Genomic DNA, 18,831 nt, shown 5'->3' on the forward strand with positions numbered 1-18,831 from the left:
ACACTGGACCTTTAAACCTGAGACATAGTAGCCTAATATAAAGCCCATTATTTGTGTAGTAGTTTCTACAGCAACTGTCTACTGAGCAGGATAAGTGAGTGACGATGAAATACTAAGCTACGATGCTAAAGACCATTAACAAAGCAGTGCAGGAAACATTCGGCTGCAGCTTCTCGTTTTCACTGGTGATGATGTCGGACCATCTGTCATCGATCCGTGTTAACTCTGTCAGTAACTCGATGACAGGCCTAAATTAAACTTGGCTGTTTGTGTGCTCTCTGCATGCCGCTGTCAGCAGTTGTCACTGTGAGTCGTCTTCTTCCGTGTGGAGTCGTTTCGCTGCTGGATTCTCCCAACTGACCTGACACTCATGTCACATCAACAACTGAGGCTGATGGACTTCATATATTTGAACCATGACTTTCAGTTTGTATAAAGAGGCGCATCAAAAAATAAAGCATATGTAAGACCCACACACACGTACTCTTGAAATGGTGTATTATTTTGAGACAAGACTTCTTGTAGGCGGCGAAAATACACTCATTAATTGTCCCCCATTGACAACAGTGTATTGCCTGTGTCTCGGGGGGAGCAGAGACCTTTCTACTGCATCTAGTGTACTTAAAGACCCCCACTGATGAAAATCGTGTTTTTCGTGCTTTTCACATGTTCCTGTGGCATTTTTCTAATGTTAGACGACATATCAGCAGAAAAGGAAGTGCAAAAAGTTTTTCTGCTTTCAAATTGTTGTGAACCAATGGCAGACGCAAACTGGCAGTTCCAGGGAGACTGGGGTTGACGGCGTCGGTGTCAGTGTGAGGGGGATGGCTGGCTGGTTGCAGAGCAGCGCAGTCTCCGCCCACCACTCAGAGGTGCATTGCTAATGAGATGCTGGTGCTGTGCAGAGGGAGAGCCCTGGGAAATGGCACAGGTTTTGTGATTTTGGCTAAAAACTTCATAATCACAATTTAAAGACCACAGGGAATGCTTTAAAATAACCAAAAACGGTCATTGGAGGAGGACTTTAATGAGCATTTGTAGCTCATACAACCCCCCTTCAAAAAAGCTGAACTATCCCTTTAAGTTACTGAAAAACAAAGTTAACTGCTAATTAAAACTCCTCCAAAATCTCAGTAATAGCATCTTTGAACAAAGAATAAACACTGGTTTGTATTGACTCTTCATTCATACATTTCTGTGGAGCAACAACTGACCCAAATTAAAAGCTTAGTGACACCAACTGAAACTTCACTCTTCTTGTTGCTACTCACCGCTATCATTATATAATATAACTCTCTGAGTATTACACCCTGCCCCAACAACAACCACCTAAACCACAGAAAGGTGCTACTGTGTGTGTGTGTGTGTGTGTGTGTGTGTGTGTGGGAGTGTTGCAAAGATGCAGTGAGTGACATCTTTTTGCAGCTGGCAAGTTTGTCTTAGCCGTCTGCCAAGGTGTCTTTGTTTCAAGTTTGCACCTGCTACATACACACACACACACGCGTGCGGACACATCTCCACACTCAACCGTCACAGATTGAAATCAATGTGTGTGTGTGTCTGTGTGTGTGTGTGTGTGTGTGTGTGTGTGTGTGTGTGTGTGTGTGTGTGTGTGTGTGTGTGAGAAGCCTCGGCAGCATGCCTGGCTGCTCTCCATGCTCCAACAGCTCCACGTCTGCAACATGAAAAGGAAGAGGCTTCGTCTCCTCCGTGGAGTAATGCTGATGTGCTGCCACATTTTCTGACGGGACTTCCTGATCTAACACACACTTTCTGACAAACATAACCTACTTGTGGGAAGTTTGTCATGTTGTTAAAGGGAGTCAGTCACCTCGCAGTCACAGCTTTTCTTGGAGAGGCTACCGAGAGCCAGGAAATGGCATCTCTGGCATGGAACTGAATTTAATACCGACATTTCTCAAACTCCTGTGTGTCATCTAGACCTATCTGTCTCAGTTAACCTTTAAAAGTGACAGTCACGAGTATCACACTTAACACTGTGAGCACCCCGCCCTACGCCACTCAAACCCTAGCTCTGTATGAAGTCTGACTGATGCAGAGAGCGCTGCGTCGTACGGCTGAGAGAAGAGCGCTGCACTTACATTCCTGTTTGAAGGTGAAGTACTCTGTCAGGTGTCGGCACTCGTGGTTCCCACGCAGGAGGAAGAGTGTGGTTGGGTGGTTGATCTTGAGCGACCAGAGGTAGAGAACACACTGCCAGGGAAAACGTAGGAAAAGGAGGGAAGAGAAGGAAAAGTCAGTTCAATAGTTATTTCTTTTCAGCTCTTTACACCCATCACTACCACATCTCACTACTGTTTATCATGGACTGGCCTTCCTGAAGACCTCAGGGCAACAAACTAAAGACCTGCCTTCTTAGTTTCACTTTTTTTATTGTTTTACCTATTTTATTATTATTCTACGCTTTAAAATGTTTTCATTCAATTTATTTATGTACATATTTATTTCTTCTACTATTTATACTTATCTTATCTTATCTTATATAGTATATGCTTTCATATATTTACAGTATATGCCCCAGTTTAAGCTATACTACACTTCTTCACTTCATTTTGAAAGACTCTTTTATCTACGTCCAGTCTTTACCCATATGAGAGTGTTTCCTGCTTTTAAATATTCCCTGTTTAAAAAGGGACAACGAGGAGTTTGTATTTGGTTATAAAAAAGTTTCACCTTAATGTGGATGAATCTACGTTACCCACTTGTTAATGGGTCCATTTTCGATAAATATATCGTTTTGTCTTTATCGTTATTTTGTTATTATTTAGTGGTCGGCTCGCCCAGCATTTCCTACTTTCGGTCATTGGAATAACGCCGCCGAATCGTTGTTTATGGTCGGAACTACGACGGTATCTTATTTATTTATTTTATTTTATTTATTTATTTAAAAACGACAGTGTGCAGTGACATTAATTATTGAGACAATAAAAAGATGGCTGCACCAGATTTAGCGGAGCCGCTAATTTCCATCTGTAGTCGTCTGGGGAGATGGGGTAACATGGTAAATAAAAAATATAACAAGGATTTTGAGAGACAAACGATTGCGACAAACATGGCAATTAGTGATACTACATAAGTACATAACAACATGACAGTTTAAAAGCCTACCTGAAGTGCACTAAGATGTTTCTCAGTAATTAAATGAGTAGAGTATTCAAGTGAAATAAATAAGTAATCAAGTACATGAGTTTTACATAAAGTGCAGAATATTCAAGTACATAGGATATCACAAAGTGCTTATTGATCAGTGCAATTATCGTCTTTCAACCTCCGACTTTCGTTCTTGATCAATGAAAACATTCTTGGCAAATGTTTTCGCTTTCGTCCGTCTTGCACCGGTCCAAGAATTTCACCGTGCGCACCGATACTCATGGGAAATGTAGTGTGAAACCACTTCGCTTTCCAAAACTCCTCGTTGTCCCTTTAAGTTGTATTTCTGTATTTGGGGGTTGGAGAGGTGGGGGAAGGGGGTGTCCAGGGGATTGGGGGTAGGATAGGGTGTTTTAATTATGTAAAGCACTTTGCATTGCATTTTTAAGTGCCACACAAATTGTATTGATTGATTGATTATCAAACACAGGATATTTTTACTATCAACAGATTGGTTCCTTTTTCAAGTGTCAGAAAACACCAAGGTGTTCCTTCTTACCATCTTAGTTTGTCTGAACCTCACAGATATTCAGTTAACAACGATATAAGTACAAATAAAAGCAGCAGATCCCGGCCCTGCAGAGGCTGCAGCCAGAGAGTGATTAAAGGTGGCTCCTGATTAGTTGACTCATCGGATTGTTTCAGCTTCATCACACTAACCTTGAGCATCACTTGTTTTAACATAGTATGTGGAAGGCTGAGAGCAGCCAAAGCACAAACACATTCCAGTGTGAACACAGCCATCTGCAGCAGAATTACCAACCAGCAGTGGATTTACTTGAAGGCGTTAAAGGACCCTGTTTACAAGACTGTCAGGAACACACTTTAAATGACAAAAAACACTCCCACACAATCTGGATCAAGACCAGTTAACCTCACAGCCAGTTTGGCTTCATTCTGCAGTAAAAATCTACAGGAGGTTTTAATCAAACGCAATAAAAAGGGAATATAGAAATCCACCCTGCTCCGAGCACAGGTTAAACTGTGGAGCCGAGCGAATGATTCATTTTTCCATCACAAACTCATCTGGTGTGAGAAGCACTGGGGTGTTTTCTTCTGGCCATATTAGAGGCTCTAATTAAAAAAATAAAATAAAGGACAGAGTGTGAAAAACAGAGCAGCATTTACAATCCAAATGAACTTGCTCTCTCTCCTGGCAGCTCACACCAGGCGCTGCTCAATAGCTGCCACTCGCCACTCTCGGCCCACTCCTTTAACATGCACCAGCCACGGCCGTCGATTAAGTCACTGGAACCAGATACCAAGGTAACCACAGCCAGCAGGTGTGTATTCACATAACTGACAACAAGAGTGAGTGGGGGGAACGGCCCAGTCTTGTTCTCTTCCATCGTCGGGAGGAATGGTGAACTGTGAAGTGTCGGTGAACATCCAGAGAGGAGGAGGAGGAGGAGGAGGAGGAGGGGTAGGGGTGGGGGGGGGGCTGTCGGTGTGACTTGATCTCTCCTGTGCGGAGGCGGAGGAAAGGGAACATGGCGTGGAGCGGCTGGAAGCTGACATGGGTTTTAATGAGAGCCCTCTGCTCTCTTTTAGCCAGCCGCAAAGCAAACGGCACAAAGCTTTGTGTGACGGACATGAAGACTGGCAAACTTCACCTCAAGCCCAGACACACACACACGTACGTAGACAGACAGACGCACACCTCAGTCTACGTCTGGTGTGTGTAGGGAGTTGGCAGACACACACACACACACACTCACACACACTCCTGGATCAGCGAGTAGATAAAGAAGCTCAGAGAATGAATCTGATTGCTCACATGCACCCAGTTTAGTCTTTGGCAAATTGCTGGACTGCAAAGATAATACGCCACCTCAAGAGGCGACGCTGACTCTTTATGTTACCAAGGTAACCACATCCTGATTTCCATTTCCTATATCTGTGTTATGTGTTTTACTGAAATGAGCTCAGTGGGAAGAGGATTTTCAGCCCTGTCACTGAGAGCTGGGGATTTATGCTTCTTTAGTGTTGGCTTTTCTTTTCTTTTCTTTTTTTAGCAACTTTACATCAGAATAGCATCATTACATAGCTGCTTCATACCAACAACTCCATACTATATCACCTATAGCAGCATCACCATCAATCTAATCCAATCCCTGGGAGAACTGGTTTTCAATTATTTACCAATATCAGATTCATAATATAATAAATATATGAATAAATAGTAGTACTTATACTATACTACTTATTAAATGTCCACAATACTTGCTAAATTTGTTCTTGTTGTTTTCTTGTGTTATTGTTAAGCATCCTTGGGTGTCTTGAAAGGTGCTACATAAATCGAAATTATTATTGAAGGTAGAATCTTTAAATTCAACCATCAGCTAAAAACTAAAGTCCAAACTATCATAAAAAAAGTAGGAGAATGTGGGTTGCTCAGTGGTTGGAGAGCACTTCCCATTAGGGATATCACAATTATAGATTTTCTTGGTACAATTATTGTCAGAGGAATAATCACAGTATTATGATTATCACAATTATTATGTATAATTAATTTCACAACTCTATGAATGAGTAAAAATCAAATATAGTCAAAATATACATACATTACTAATTATTTACACAAAATATTTTAAGTATCTTATAGGACCAATTATTAATCCCCCAGCGGAAATAGTCAAGTCATTAATTGTCATCTATAACAAATGTTTAACTTTAACATTTAACATTGGTACCAAATGTTTAAGTTTATTTTAATTGTTGTTGTTTAATTTTTTATTACAAATGACACGCTAACATTTTAATTCCTACCAATTCAATGTTACATTAGGTAAATGGACCGGTATGAGTGCATTTACCTTCACTTTGGCGTATATCTGCCAACATGTTTCCGACATAAACTTTTTTGGAAAGTGACGGTGTTTAGGAATCTTTACGATAAAAACATTGTGGTGTTTAATACCACAATTAATTGTGAAAATAAGTAAATGTGACATCCCTACTTCCAATGCAGGCATAATGCCTGAAACTCTGATCACCGGTTTGACTCCCGACCAAATAAAGGCAAAAAAACCCCCCAAAAAGTTGTTAAGCAGTTCAAAGACAGACAAACCCTGCTTATAACACTTGTTAAGCTAAGATGGAAAAAGTCAGCGACTGACAAAGGTCATGATGAAATAACCAGGCTTCACAGGCTAAATGACACGTCCCTTTAGGCTGCCTTGTTTTTAATTACACTTGGATAATGGCTTGGCTGCATTATATCATGTAAACATACAGCATGTGTTCTGTTGCCTTAAACTTAATAGATTTTCAAGTGTAGAAGAGGTCATCCTTGCTCTTGGGCTGGCAGCGTCTAAAGTGCCACTTGAACGGAAATTGATAGGAACATAAGCACAGAGCCGACGCTTCAGCTCTCCAAACCAGACGTCAGTCCGTCATTGTCTATGCTGTTTCAGTCTCCTCCTTTCATCTGTGACATTTCACACACCTCGGCGTACGACCCAGTGTCCATCAAAAGCCCACACAGGGAGGTCAGAGTGCTGGCATACGGCCGACCGGCGACCGGCTCGTGACTCACCCCTGATCTCAAGCTTCTCCTTTACAAATAATTCACAAGACTTCAACATTTGAGGATCTCACAAACGAACAATGAACTTAACAACAGCCACTGAGGCCAATCAGCCACGCAAAAAAACTTACACTGCAAGTAACTTTGTAAATGTTGAACCATGCACCGTGCATGTTTGTTTTTAGATCTGCGGGGCAGAGACGGAAGCTGCTCAGGTAACCGTACAGTCCTCTGTCCCTCATCAAACTCATCAAATACACAATCCAACAACTCCAAAACGCTCTCGTGGACAAGTTGTGACCTGCACACTCACCACAATATGAAATATTCATGTAACATTACGAGTCAGAGTTGTTTTCAAAGCAAATGCATAGCCAGAACTACATTCCATGAGGGACAGGGGACTACTGTATCTACCGTTACCTGAGCAGCTCGCGTCTCTGCCCCGAAGATCTCAAAACAACTTGCAACAACAATTAAAGGTAATGAACCTACCGCTATGACTACAGGGATTATGGCAATGGGCAATTTTTACCAAAATGTTGAACTATCCCTTTAAGCATCGACTTACAACCTGTGCTATAGTCTGGCTCGCAATGGACAGACAGGGAGGATCAAAGTCAAAATCAATATCACAATCTTCTCTCTTGTCAAAAGAACCAGTTCCTTTTTTCATTACTGACAAGAAACGCCCACCCACCCACCAGTGGTGCAGCCCGCTGATCGGGGGGGGGGGGGGGGGCGGGGGGGTATGCTGGTAGCAGCCTGGAGGGACAGATTACAGAGTTTAAGTGACCTCGTCTCTCTCTGACTCTACACCTTCCTATTATTTTCATTTTCAAACTTGAAGTCCTCAGACACAAATCATACTGAGGCAAGTTATTATTATCACTTGAGGCAATTTGTCAGACGGCACAGAGCTTCCTCTGGAGACACTTCAGGCTTTATAGCCTTTATAGCATTCTTCTGTACTGTTGTTGTCCTCTTATTCTGCAGGACGGTGTTGAGTGTGATGAGATTTGAAGAATACTTATGTTGAGTCATAACTAACAACTGAAGCATCAAGTGATACTGTATCTTGTATCTAGCTCTTTGAACAATATGGGTTTCATTTGATATTACCACTTTTTTTACATGAACATTCTATTTTTATAAAACACCAATAACTAGTGCAATGTAGCTCTCCAGCAAATAATAGTGTGAATCTTTAAACTAAATCTCAACACATAATGTGTAATTTTGTTTCTGTGAAATGTATTTAAGTGTCTGAACTGGTAAAAATGCAATTTGAAAAAATTTAATTTTAAAAATAATCACAACTAATCAAGATGGGGTAGCAAAACATAACACAAAACGAGTTTAATTCAAATTATTGTCGTTTGGACCCTTTTTTTTTCTTTTAATGGGGTCACATTGTCGAGTATTTTATGTGTATTTATGTTTGTTTGTCATTACCTCTTTAAATAAAAAAAATGTTTATCTAAAAACCTTATTAGCTGTAAAATAAACATGTCAAACCTAAATGAATAAAAGGACGATGGAACAACAACTCACCTCAATACTGAAGTATCCTCGATCCACGTAGTCACCGAGGAAGAGATACCGCGTGTTACTGGGCGACCCCCCCACTTCAAACAACTTCATAAGGTCAAAGAACTGTCCGTGGACGTCACCACATACTGTGGACAGACAAACACCCTGCTGTTAATTGCTCATGTGGCAACAACACATAACCACATAAACTTTGCATTTACATGTAACGGTTATCTGAACTTAAAGAAGAAAAAAAAAGAAGAAGGAAAAAACTCAAAAAAGATAAATTTCAAATAAAGAGCACTGTGTCCATGTGTTTTTTAAAGTTATACACAACATCAGTTACAGATCTCTGGATGTGGGATTGGACAGGACACATGCTTTCCTGACTTTACATAGAACCAGCAAGTTGACACTACATACAGGGATGGATGTCATCAAGATTTAACTACCACGTCTCTTGGTTTGGCACATAGACAGAGACACCTACTTTCTGTTATTTTGTAACAGATTCCTATTCTCCTTTATTCCATTTTCTCATATGCACTCAATTAACAGATACTTTGTCCAATTCAGACTGAATTCAAGAACACACCCACTATGACCAGATAATTACTTTTCATCATTAGCCCATGATGGTATAACATAGTTAACTCTGTGTGACTCCAGGCTGCAGCAAAGCAAACACACCTGGATTATCTGTAACATCTGTCCAGGCACTACAGATGAACAATAGCCTGTTCTGGCTAATTCTGGGGCACAGCAATGTGTTTTAATGCTCTGTCCCTGTTGAACAGACTAATAATGATGAACCACAAGCTGGTCAGTTCATAACCATACATCCCTCTGCCTGCACAGACATTTATGGAACGTTGTTTGGTCCAAAACATCTATCTTGAAATCCGTGTTACAACATCAAATTTCTACGTCTTAAAGAGATATTTCAACATTTTGGCAAATTCACCCCTTGCCCTAATCCTTACGTCTTAGCTGTAGGTTCGTTACCTTTAATAGTCGGTGCAAGCTGTTTTTCGATCAGTGGGGCAGAGATACGAGCTGCTCAGCTAACGCTATGGAGGCATATGGTATTTCTTGGTTTCCCTAATCAAACTCATCAAATACACAATCCAACAACTCCAAAACGCTCTTGCGGACAAGTTGTGACCTGCACATTCATCACACTATGAGATAATAACATATAATTATGTAACATTACGACACATGAAGCAAACGTTCAGAACTATTTGTGCTTTTGAAGTCACTCCGCCCAGCAGCCATGTCTGGGATGTAGTTCCGGCTACGCATTTGCCTCGAAAACAACTCCGTCTCGTAACTTTCCATTATTATTTAATAGCGAGGTGATGATGATGGGTGATGAGGCGAAAGCCGGAAATACCATATGCCTCCGCAGCGTTAGCTGAGCAGCTCGCATCTCTGCCCCGCTGATCGAAAAACAGCTTGCACCGACTGTTAAAGGTAACAAACCTACCGCTAAGACTGCATGGATTATGGCTATGGGTGAATTTGCAAAAATGTTGAAAAATCCCTTTAAAATGCCCCAAAATAAGATCTTTACATGTTACATATGCTCCTGTCAATCACTTCCTAGGTATATTTGGACCGAGGACGCCTGATGCCAGGAAGCAGATAATTGTCAAGAAGTGAGATGACTGAGTCGACTGTGACAGCCTGAACAGCCTTTGGATATGGCACAGAAGTGGGCATATGCCAGCTGCCAGCATACAGACACAGTGATGCAATGGAATAATGCCCAGGTTGATGGTGTGTTTATTTTGCTTTCTCCACCGTCTTGGAGGGCAGCGTTTCAAACGACTCGTCAGGTCGGCACAAAAACCTCGACTGGACCATCCAGCGCGGGGAGATCTCAGGCGGTGTATGTGTTCACTGTGAGCGTATATGCTTTTTAAGACATCTCTGTTTCCAAGCAACAGCAACAGCACGGCTCTGCTACTGACAGAAATCTAGTGTCTTGCATAAAGACACTGCACAGGTGGCATATTGGAAAAGGTCTGAACCCAAGAAATATACAGATCTGCCAAATACATGACAAGCTTCCTTCTCCTTATAGTGTGTACCTGTTATAGGCGCGTCCACCTCCAACATGCACTTCTCCTGGCGGAGGATGTTGGCCCCGTCGTTGACGATCCTCAGAGCCACATCCTCTTCGACCCTTCCCTCTTTGACCAGATGGTTGCGGAGCAGCTCTGCGTTGGGCTTGCCATCTTCAAACAGCTCTTTTATCGTCAGCTTGTGTTGTGGAGGGTATGGCACAGCTGGGAAACACAAAAAAGCAATATGGGCTCATATCATAAATAGGTTCAAGCTGAAGTTTTCAAAAACTAAGCCCCTTCATAATGGGGCACACTGAGAGGTGGCATCATAATTCATCGTTATTGAAGTCACGATTCAGACATTATACAGATAACATACTGTATATGGTTCTGTGTGATTAAGTCTTCTATATCATTATCTATGATTAGGTCTGTGACAATTATTACATAATTGCCTGATTGTAATCATTTGAGCTGACTGCAATCATTTTGCATAATGGTTCAACTAGTTTCCATCCATCTGTATAAAAACAGCTGGATCAAACTAAACAAACATGTCATACTTCATCACTGTTTCCTGGTCATTTTCCACCATTTGAGGTTTGACTGGTCCTCTTTTAATGACATCATCACATTGCGCCCTACTGACATTAGCATCATGGAAGTGTCAAAGCCTAAAGGCAAACAGAAACACAGATTTTATTTATATGTTCCAATGTTTAATGGCTTATTCTCCTTCCTCTTCTTCATCATAAGGTGTATATGAATTATTAAACTATGTTTAGGCTTATACTATAATAGTGGCCAAAAAATGATCAGAAAAAGACAGTAAAATCGCAATTATTTGTATGGCCATTAATTGTCAACTGAATCTGTGATGTGAACCATGGATAAATATTCAATAATCCACTTACAATCAAAAAAAGACAAATCTACTTCAAAACTTCCCAGAGAATGGTCATGGTCATGTTTTAGCTATTCTCCAGGATCAGAATAGTCCAGAATAGCATCTGTACATCCATGGGTAAAGGGCAAACAGAATCTACTAATAGCTCATTCTACATACTTTTAGTGGTGCCAATATAGGCTAAAAAACAGGGCTAGGATTGGAGCTCACAGATATAGACCCCCTGGCAACATCTCCCCACAGCTCCTTAAAATGGGAACTGCAGTTGCACAAGCAGCATGATCATCCATCCGCATCAAAAAAGGAAAAGAATAATAATCTGAGGTAAAAAAAACAAAAAGCCATTCATATTAACTTTTTCCATGTTGTACTTTCTCAGAATGCATCCGATCCGATACAGCTGTTACACCACTACGGTCCTTTTATAGTAGCATGCCAATCGGTAAATCGTTCAAATTGAAAACAGCAACATGAGACACGAGACGATCAGATGAAGTGCATGTTGGCGAGGAGAGATTTTAATTTCACAGCAGTTAAATAAACGACCCCTGAAAGAGACTTGAAGGCATCACAACCGCTGGCATTTGCATTGACTGAGCCCAGATGAAATTAACAGCACAGCAGCAGGAGCAGCAGCAGCAGGAGGAGGAGGAGGACATACACCTACATCATGCCACACCAGAGATGCAAGACAGTAAGAAGCCCCGCACCTCACATGACCCACCGGCACCGTCCCTCAGTAATCTGCTCCACACCACCTACACACAATCCTTTTACCGTCGTCAGAAAGGTCAGAGCTTTCGAGCCTGAGACCTGAGAGCTTCACGATCAAAACACTGTCGAAGTGTGCAACAAGTGAGACTGTAGAAATGTATCACTGACACAACAACGCCAGATGAAACAAAAAACACACACACACACACTCAGCACACATAATTAGAAAAGCATTATTTGTCCTGAATGGAACATTAATGTAGTTAATTCAAGATTATGTAAATACCACAATCAAAAGGCTGGAACTTAAAGGGATATTTCAACATTTTGGAAAATTCGCCCATAATCCCTGCCTATAGTCTTAGCGGTAGGTTCGTTACCTTTAATGGGCTCTATGCACAGCTCCACCACTTCCTGAATTTAAGGCTGCTCCTTTATTTCATGTCTTACATTATTGGACAAACTGGTTAATCCAGGTGTGTCTGACCATTGTGACTACTCAGACACACCTGGATTAATCAGTTTGTCCAATAATGTAAGACAGGAAATAAAAGAGCAGCCTTAAGTTCAGGAAGTAGTGGAGCTGTGCATAGAGCCCATTGTCGGTGCAAGCTGTTTTTCGATAGGTGGGGCAGAGATATGAGCTGCTCAGCTAACGCTATGAGGCTAATGGTATTTCCAGCTTTCCCTCATCAAACTCATCAAATACACAATCCAACAACTCCAAAACGGTCTGGTGGACAAGTTGTGACCTGCACATTCACCACGCTATGAGATAACAATGGAGCGTTACGTTGTTTTTAAATGTATAACTGAATTTCAGACATGACTGCTGGGCGGAGTGATTTCAAAAAGTAGTATTTGCTTCATGTGTCGTATAGTGTTGATGAATGTGCAGGTCATAACTTGGAGTTGTTGGATTGTGTATTTAGTTTGATGAGGGATATTTGGAAATACCGTGCAAACTTGTCTCTGCCCCGCTGATCTAAAAAACAGCTTGCACCGACAATTAAAGGTAATGAACCTACTCCTAAAACTAGGAATTACGGCAATAGGCGAATTTTCCAAAATGTTGAACTATCCCTTTAACTTTGTACCAAAGTGCAGATCCATACTGTAGCACTGGCGGTGGCAGCAGCTTCATGAGATCATAAAAGTTGTCCCAGCAGACATCTGCCCTAAGCTGCTGCACTTGTTCAAAACAACAGTAGAGTGTGATCCAAGGCCTCTGGCCCCCAGGGCCGGTGAGGTAGAAGGATTACAGCTGATATGCCTAATAACAGGCCAAATACAGTGTGCCGCTAATTCAATACGGCATCAAACCAGTCTGGTGGGGTTCTAAGCATCCTGAAACATTAGAACAGTGCAGGAAGTAAAAAACAAACTACAACTTTTTACACTTTAAAACGACTTCATCGGACGGTTTCATTGAATCCCTGAAATCATCTACATCCAGTCACAGGTGAGGTCAGTGCTCAGGATATCCCCCCCGGCATCGGGTGAGACAGAAACACTCATATCAGCTCGTGTTGATCAGCTCCACTTGTCAGAGATAAGCGGTGCAGTGGCAATGAAAAATAAACGATATACTGTAGGAGAGGCCGTCTGAGAGTGTTGTCACACCCACACACAGCAAAGCAAAGTGCACTATGAAAAAAAGGCGCTAATGAGTTTTTTAGTGTGGGTGTCTTTGCGACTCAGTGATGCGATGCCTGAGTGCAGAGGTATAGTCTAATGTGTTTTTAACTCAGGGTTGTGCAGACATCTGGGCTTGAAGAATATATATTAGAGTCTTCTGATATTTGACACACTGTGTTTTTATTTCTTTATTATTGCTGCCGATGCTGCGAGTCAAACTGTAAACGCTGTTTGACTCGGGAGATGAAAAGTAACTGATGTTGGACCACAGAGCAGTCTGGAGTCTGGAGTCTGGAGCTGGAGAGGCTGCAGCGACGGCCCCGGCTTGGCTGCAGCCTGTGCTGAGAACAAGCTGTCATGCGTTGACCAGTGTGGTATAAATAAACAGTAAGTGCTCCCAGGCCTACGAGGCATGGCCGCGAAGAGAGCTGTAAGGTGAGGTATGAGCCTTAAGAACAGATTAGGTAAAGCCTCTATTAGCAAGGGCTTCCAGGTCCAGGGGCTGTTTACTTAAAGGCCTCGTCACATTGCAGGAAGGCTCCGGCAGGGAACGACAGGGCAGACTCCGCAAAAACATTACCACGGCATCGGACGCATCATCTCATCGGTTTGAGATGGTGAAAACATTTCAGGAGAAAGCCGCACTGACCAGATTTATGACTTTATTTGCTCGGAGACTGGGAGGAGATACGCACTGCTGGCCAATAAGAGCAGGTCTCTGAAGACAAAGAAGTGAACGCTCCATCTACCTCAGCAGGAATCACACCTCTATACCACCACACCATAATACTTACAACAATAACAATCAGTTCTGCTTGTACAGTCAACGTTGGGCCGGTCTGTTCAAACACAGATAGAAACAAATCTCTGGCATCACTTAAATCCAAACACTGTGTGTGCGGTGCGGACAAAGTGATACCGGCCCCCCCAACACGTAACGCAATGAAGAACAATGTTCTGTTATAAGTGATAAGCTGCCACAGCCATGAGACTGGCTTCTTAACGGGAGGCTGTCTGGTCTAATTAGCATTAATGTTTGATGAACTCTTCAAAACCAGAGGCACACGGCGCTGCGCTGCATCAACACCCACGCTCGTCTGGCATGACAACAAACGACTCAAGAAACAAAGACGCTACGATCTGCCGTCCTGCCCGCCGGGGGGGATAATGTTTTTTTGGACAGTGATACGAGCCAGCGTCTAGAATATGTTCAACTATTGTTTCAAAAAACCGACACAATGGAGCGGGATTGAATTACAAAGATGCGGCTGGGTAGAGATGAATGGAGCAGACTGAGGCTGGATGAATCATGAAGTCCACTTCAGATTGCTCTAATTATCAGCGAATGCATTACCCTGGCAAAAACTAAAAAGCCCGGCCTCAGGTTTATTTGTCATCTCTGTCACTCAGTCAGTCAGTTGTGTGGTGTGGTGTGGTGTGGTGTGGTGTGGCAGTGCAAGAATACACTCCCCCTCTGGCCTCTCTTTGAGTTTTTTATTCCAGACACGGCGACGGTCCGCTTAAATTTCAATCAAAAGATGACATGAGGCGACAAACGGTTTGGAAAACAAAGCGTGGCCGGGCCGAGTCTTCAGGAAATACAGGTGGTGCCGCGGTCTGCAGGTTAATCACGCAAGGGAGGAAACATCAGCTGGAACGATCAAAATGATGGAGCCATCGGGTCAAGCTGCAACACTCGGCTGTGGAAGAGCTTAACTGTTGACTTACACAAGCAGAGCAGCATTAGTCTTAGATAGTCTACCAGTTAAGCCCTCTTACGGTCACCAGTTCCACTGGAAACACCACTGCAGCATACACCAGGGTTCATCCTATCAGGATTTGAGGAGCTCACATGTTTTAATTAAAGGGACAATGAGGAGTTTTGGAAAGCAAAGTGTTTTCACACTACATTTCCCATGAGCCTCCACACGCATGGTGAAATTCTTGGACCGGCACAAGACGGACGAAAGTGAAAACATTTGCCAAGAATGTTTTCATTGATCAAGAACTAAAGTCGGAGGTTCGAAGACGATCAGATACCGTCGTAGTTCCGACCATAAACGATGCCAACTAACGATCCGGCGGCGTTATTCCCATGACCCGCCGGGCAGTGTCCAGGAAACCGAAACCAGGAAATGCTGGGCGAGTGGAGTGGACCACTAAATAATAATAACAAAATAACTATAAAGACAAAACTATATATTTATCGAAAATGGACCCATTAACAAGTGTGGGTAATGTAGATTCATCCACATTAATATGAGACTTTTTTATAACCAAATACAAACTCCTGGTTGTCCCTTTAAAGCCACGGTGATATTTCATAGGACAGTGGTTTTGGGAACGCCACCTAAAGCAGGGTTGTCTTCATCCCGTTCTGCCTGCCACATTCTCATTCTCCCTCCGCCATGTGGCTGGCCATGTTGGGAACATCACTGGGGAGATTCTTTCCACAATTAACTCACCCTCTCTCCCCACTGGCTCACACTTCAGCATTCCAGTCCCCTGGCAGGACACTCCTCCGTGCCCTTGCAGACAGACAGGGATGTGGGCTGCGCTGGCATTAAGTAGTAGTGGCGGATGGCAGGGGTGGGGTTGAGTTCTCTCTGTGGGAGCTATACCTCAGACTTGGCTCTGCCCCGTTGTGTCTTGGGTAGACACAACAAATGGTGTCCTGTGCGTCCATTGAACCACGACCTCAGTGTGAAGGAATCCATCTTGTGGAGCTGTGCCGGTAACCTGAGCGGACCTCGGGCATCCCTGTGAGCGAGCAACTGCCTCGCGAATTAAGACCGCGTCCATCCTAAATGTCAAGGAGATTGAGCCCCGATATAGGACAAACTTGTTGCCCTTAGTGTGTCGGTGTGTTACATATAGAAATGACACTTTTGTAAAGTTATAGCCATAGCAACCACAAGAAACCTCTCTGCAGGATTTCAAACCAAGGCTTCGGTCCTATATGTGATGAACCAAACTCTTCAAACCGATCATACCCAGCCCGACTATAACCAGTCTATGACTACTGTATAACTGACCCTTCTCCGTCCACTGTAAGGATTTGGCTGAACAATATAGTCGCACACTCCCATGCTCGCTTGAGCATGCATACACACACTCACACACACAAACAATTGCGCCCTCCTCACTGATAAGTTTAGTTGTGTTCGATATGTGATTTTTGAGTTACTCTTGCTTCTTGATTTAATGCTTCTATGTTTGCTGCTGTGGTCTTTTATTTTTTGTTTTCATGTTACTGATGTGAGATCTCCTTTGTAAACCTTTCCAGGTTTTTTAATCTCACCTGCACATCCTGTTAACTGTATTTTAATTAGCCTATTTTGTTTGCTTGATTATAATATTATGCAAATTAATAAACATAATAATTACAGTATAAAAAATTGATGATTTAGCCTCATCCACAGGTAACTGAGCATCTCCTGGTAAAGGGGAATGGCTTTGAAGCATCCATAGGTCTAATTATTGTAGGAAATAGAGAGAAAAAAAAGACAACTAAATACGGTGCTTACTTGACCAGTGTTGGCAAGTTACTAGTTACTCCCCCCAAAATGTAAGTTAGTAACTCAATTACTATTAGAAAAGGAAAAGTTGCTTGTGCTCGCCCCCCTAACCCCCTAACCTCCGGGCGTCGCGGAGCCTGCCTGTGCGGAGGAATACTTAACGGGGTTAACAGTAACTTTTTTTGATTACCCGTTACTGGAAAAGGTAGCACCGTTATTTTTACAACGCCGCTATTACCATCGCTGCTACTGACTTGCTATATTTTCCACGTCTGCTGCAGAGAAAGGGTTTATCAAAGTTATTGTGAACGCTACAGGTGGTTTTCACTTCAGCTCTCACTCTCATCCGACAGATGCAAATGCATGAAGACTGAAGAAGAAAAGACACTCACCTTTTACCAGCCGCTCCGTCGTGGACTGTTTCTCCTGTTTCTCCTGTTTCTCTTTGTCCTTTCCTGACATCTTCGCTTCGACTGGAGGCTAATTTCGAGGGCTCAAATCTTGCACGGCTCTCTCTCTCTTCTTTTCTTTTTGCCAGCTAGCCTGGGGACAAGCTAGCAGCTGAGCCCGGCCGTCAGCTCCGTGTTGCCTGCGGGGGTCGGAGGCACCGAGGTGTGGGTCCGCTCTGCCCGATGAACGGTGGAGATGAGATTAGCAGGCGGAGGGAGCTCCGGTCCTTGTTGTGGTTTGACCGGCTAATAACCTAGCTCTCCTGCTGCAACATTAATGCTAGCGTGTAATTAAAGCACAAAGGAGTATTGACACTATTGTAGAAATAAAATAACAAAATAAAAACAATAAACAGAGGCGACCGTTTGCTGTGTAACAGGAGTCAACTTCAGCAAATAATACCTGGATGTTACCTAAAGGGAGGCTGCCGTTAGCAGCTAATCCGATTTAGTGGCTCTTTTTTCCCAGCTAGTTAGCCAGCTAACATCTTAACGTGTTGGCAAGTCGGTAGAGAGGCAAAGACAGCAGCGGAAGACCGGCGTCTCATCTTATATGAACCGCAGACAGAATGACAGCAGCGGGGAAAGGCGCCTTTATTCGGCAGCACAAACACCCTTCAAGTCCCTTCAAGATGCAGACAGCGTCCTGACAGTGTATTCCTCCACCTCCTCCTCCTCGGATTAAAAGTCTAATCTGACAGTGAGTGAGGAGCAGCTGTGGATTTCCTACAACATGGTGGAGCCCATGTGACGTAACTATGGAAACGTACCACGTGGCTTAGGGGTGTGTTCAAAAACACAAACTTTTCACAGTGGCCGGTGGTCTCTAGTGGTGGTGCCATAGACTGTATGGGTGGTGGTACCTGCATATAAGAGAACAAAAAAGATGGAGAAAGACCTCGATGGGTGCAGCTGTGAGTGTGTATGGTATTAGATATTATATTTTTTAAATCATAAGGAGTTTTGCTGATTTAACCCAAGTTAATCTTTTGGTAGACATATGAATGATGATGACAGATGAATTGTTATGTTTAATTCGATTCAAATAAACAAAACAATTCAAAAACGGATTGCTGGTATAAACAAAAATAGTAATAAACAATGCAGTACTGCTAGTGGCTCTTATGGAGTTTGTTTAATGGAAACACAGCAGCAACAGGGCACAACTATTCTCAAACAAAGTTAATGTTAAGATGGTGTGCCTCTTCAAGATTCAGGTCTCTGCTGTGAAAATTATGACAATAAGATCACGGTTTTGAAAAGAAAATAGGTCAAAAGACTGACACAGTTGTTTATTTTG

General features: G+C 42.7%; 1 protein-coding gene across 3 annotated transcripts in view; it reads right to left on the minus strand.

Moving 5' to 3' along the window:
* The window catches only part of ppp3cca (protein phosphatase 3, catalytic subunit, gamma isozyme, a), a 40,156-nt gene extending 21,895 nt beyond the window's left edge, over positions 1-18,261 (minus strand). Inside the window, exons 1-4 of one of the 3 annotated variants that reach the window (XM_085787657.1) lie at positions 17,475-18,261; positions 10,330-10,527; positions 8,255-8,379; positions 2,103-2,214 (exon numbers count right to left, since the gene is read on the minus strand). In XM_085787657.1, the coding sequence (XP_085643783.1) occupies positions 2,103-2,214; positions 8,255-8,379; positions 10,330-10,527; positions 17,475-17,544 (505 nt within the window). In that variant the 5' untranslated portion in view covers positions 17,545-18,261. The remainder of the gene's footprint in view (positions 1-2,102; positions 2,215-8,254; positions 8,380-10,329; positions 10,528-17,474) is intronic. The other 2 variants (XM_085787655.1, XM_085787656.1) reach the window with 2 other exon arrangements.
* Positions 18,262-18,831: the final 570 nt, after the last annotated feature.

Source organism: Trachurus japonicus, chromosome 9 (genome assembly GCF_045865225.1).
Source record: "Trachurus japonicus isolate A0001 chromosome 9, Traja_1.0".
NCBI lineage: Eukaryota > Metazoa > Chordata > Actinopteri > Carangiformes > Carangidae > Trachurus > Trachurus japonicus.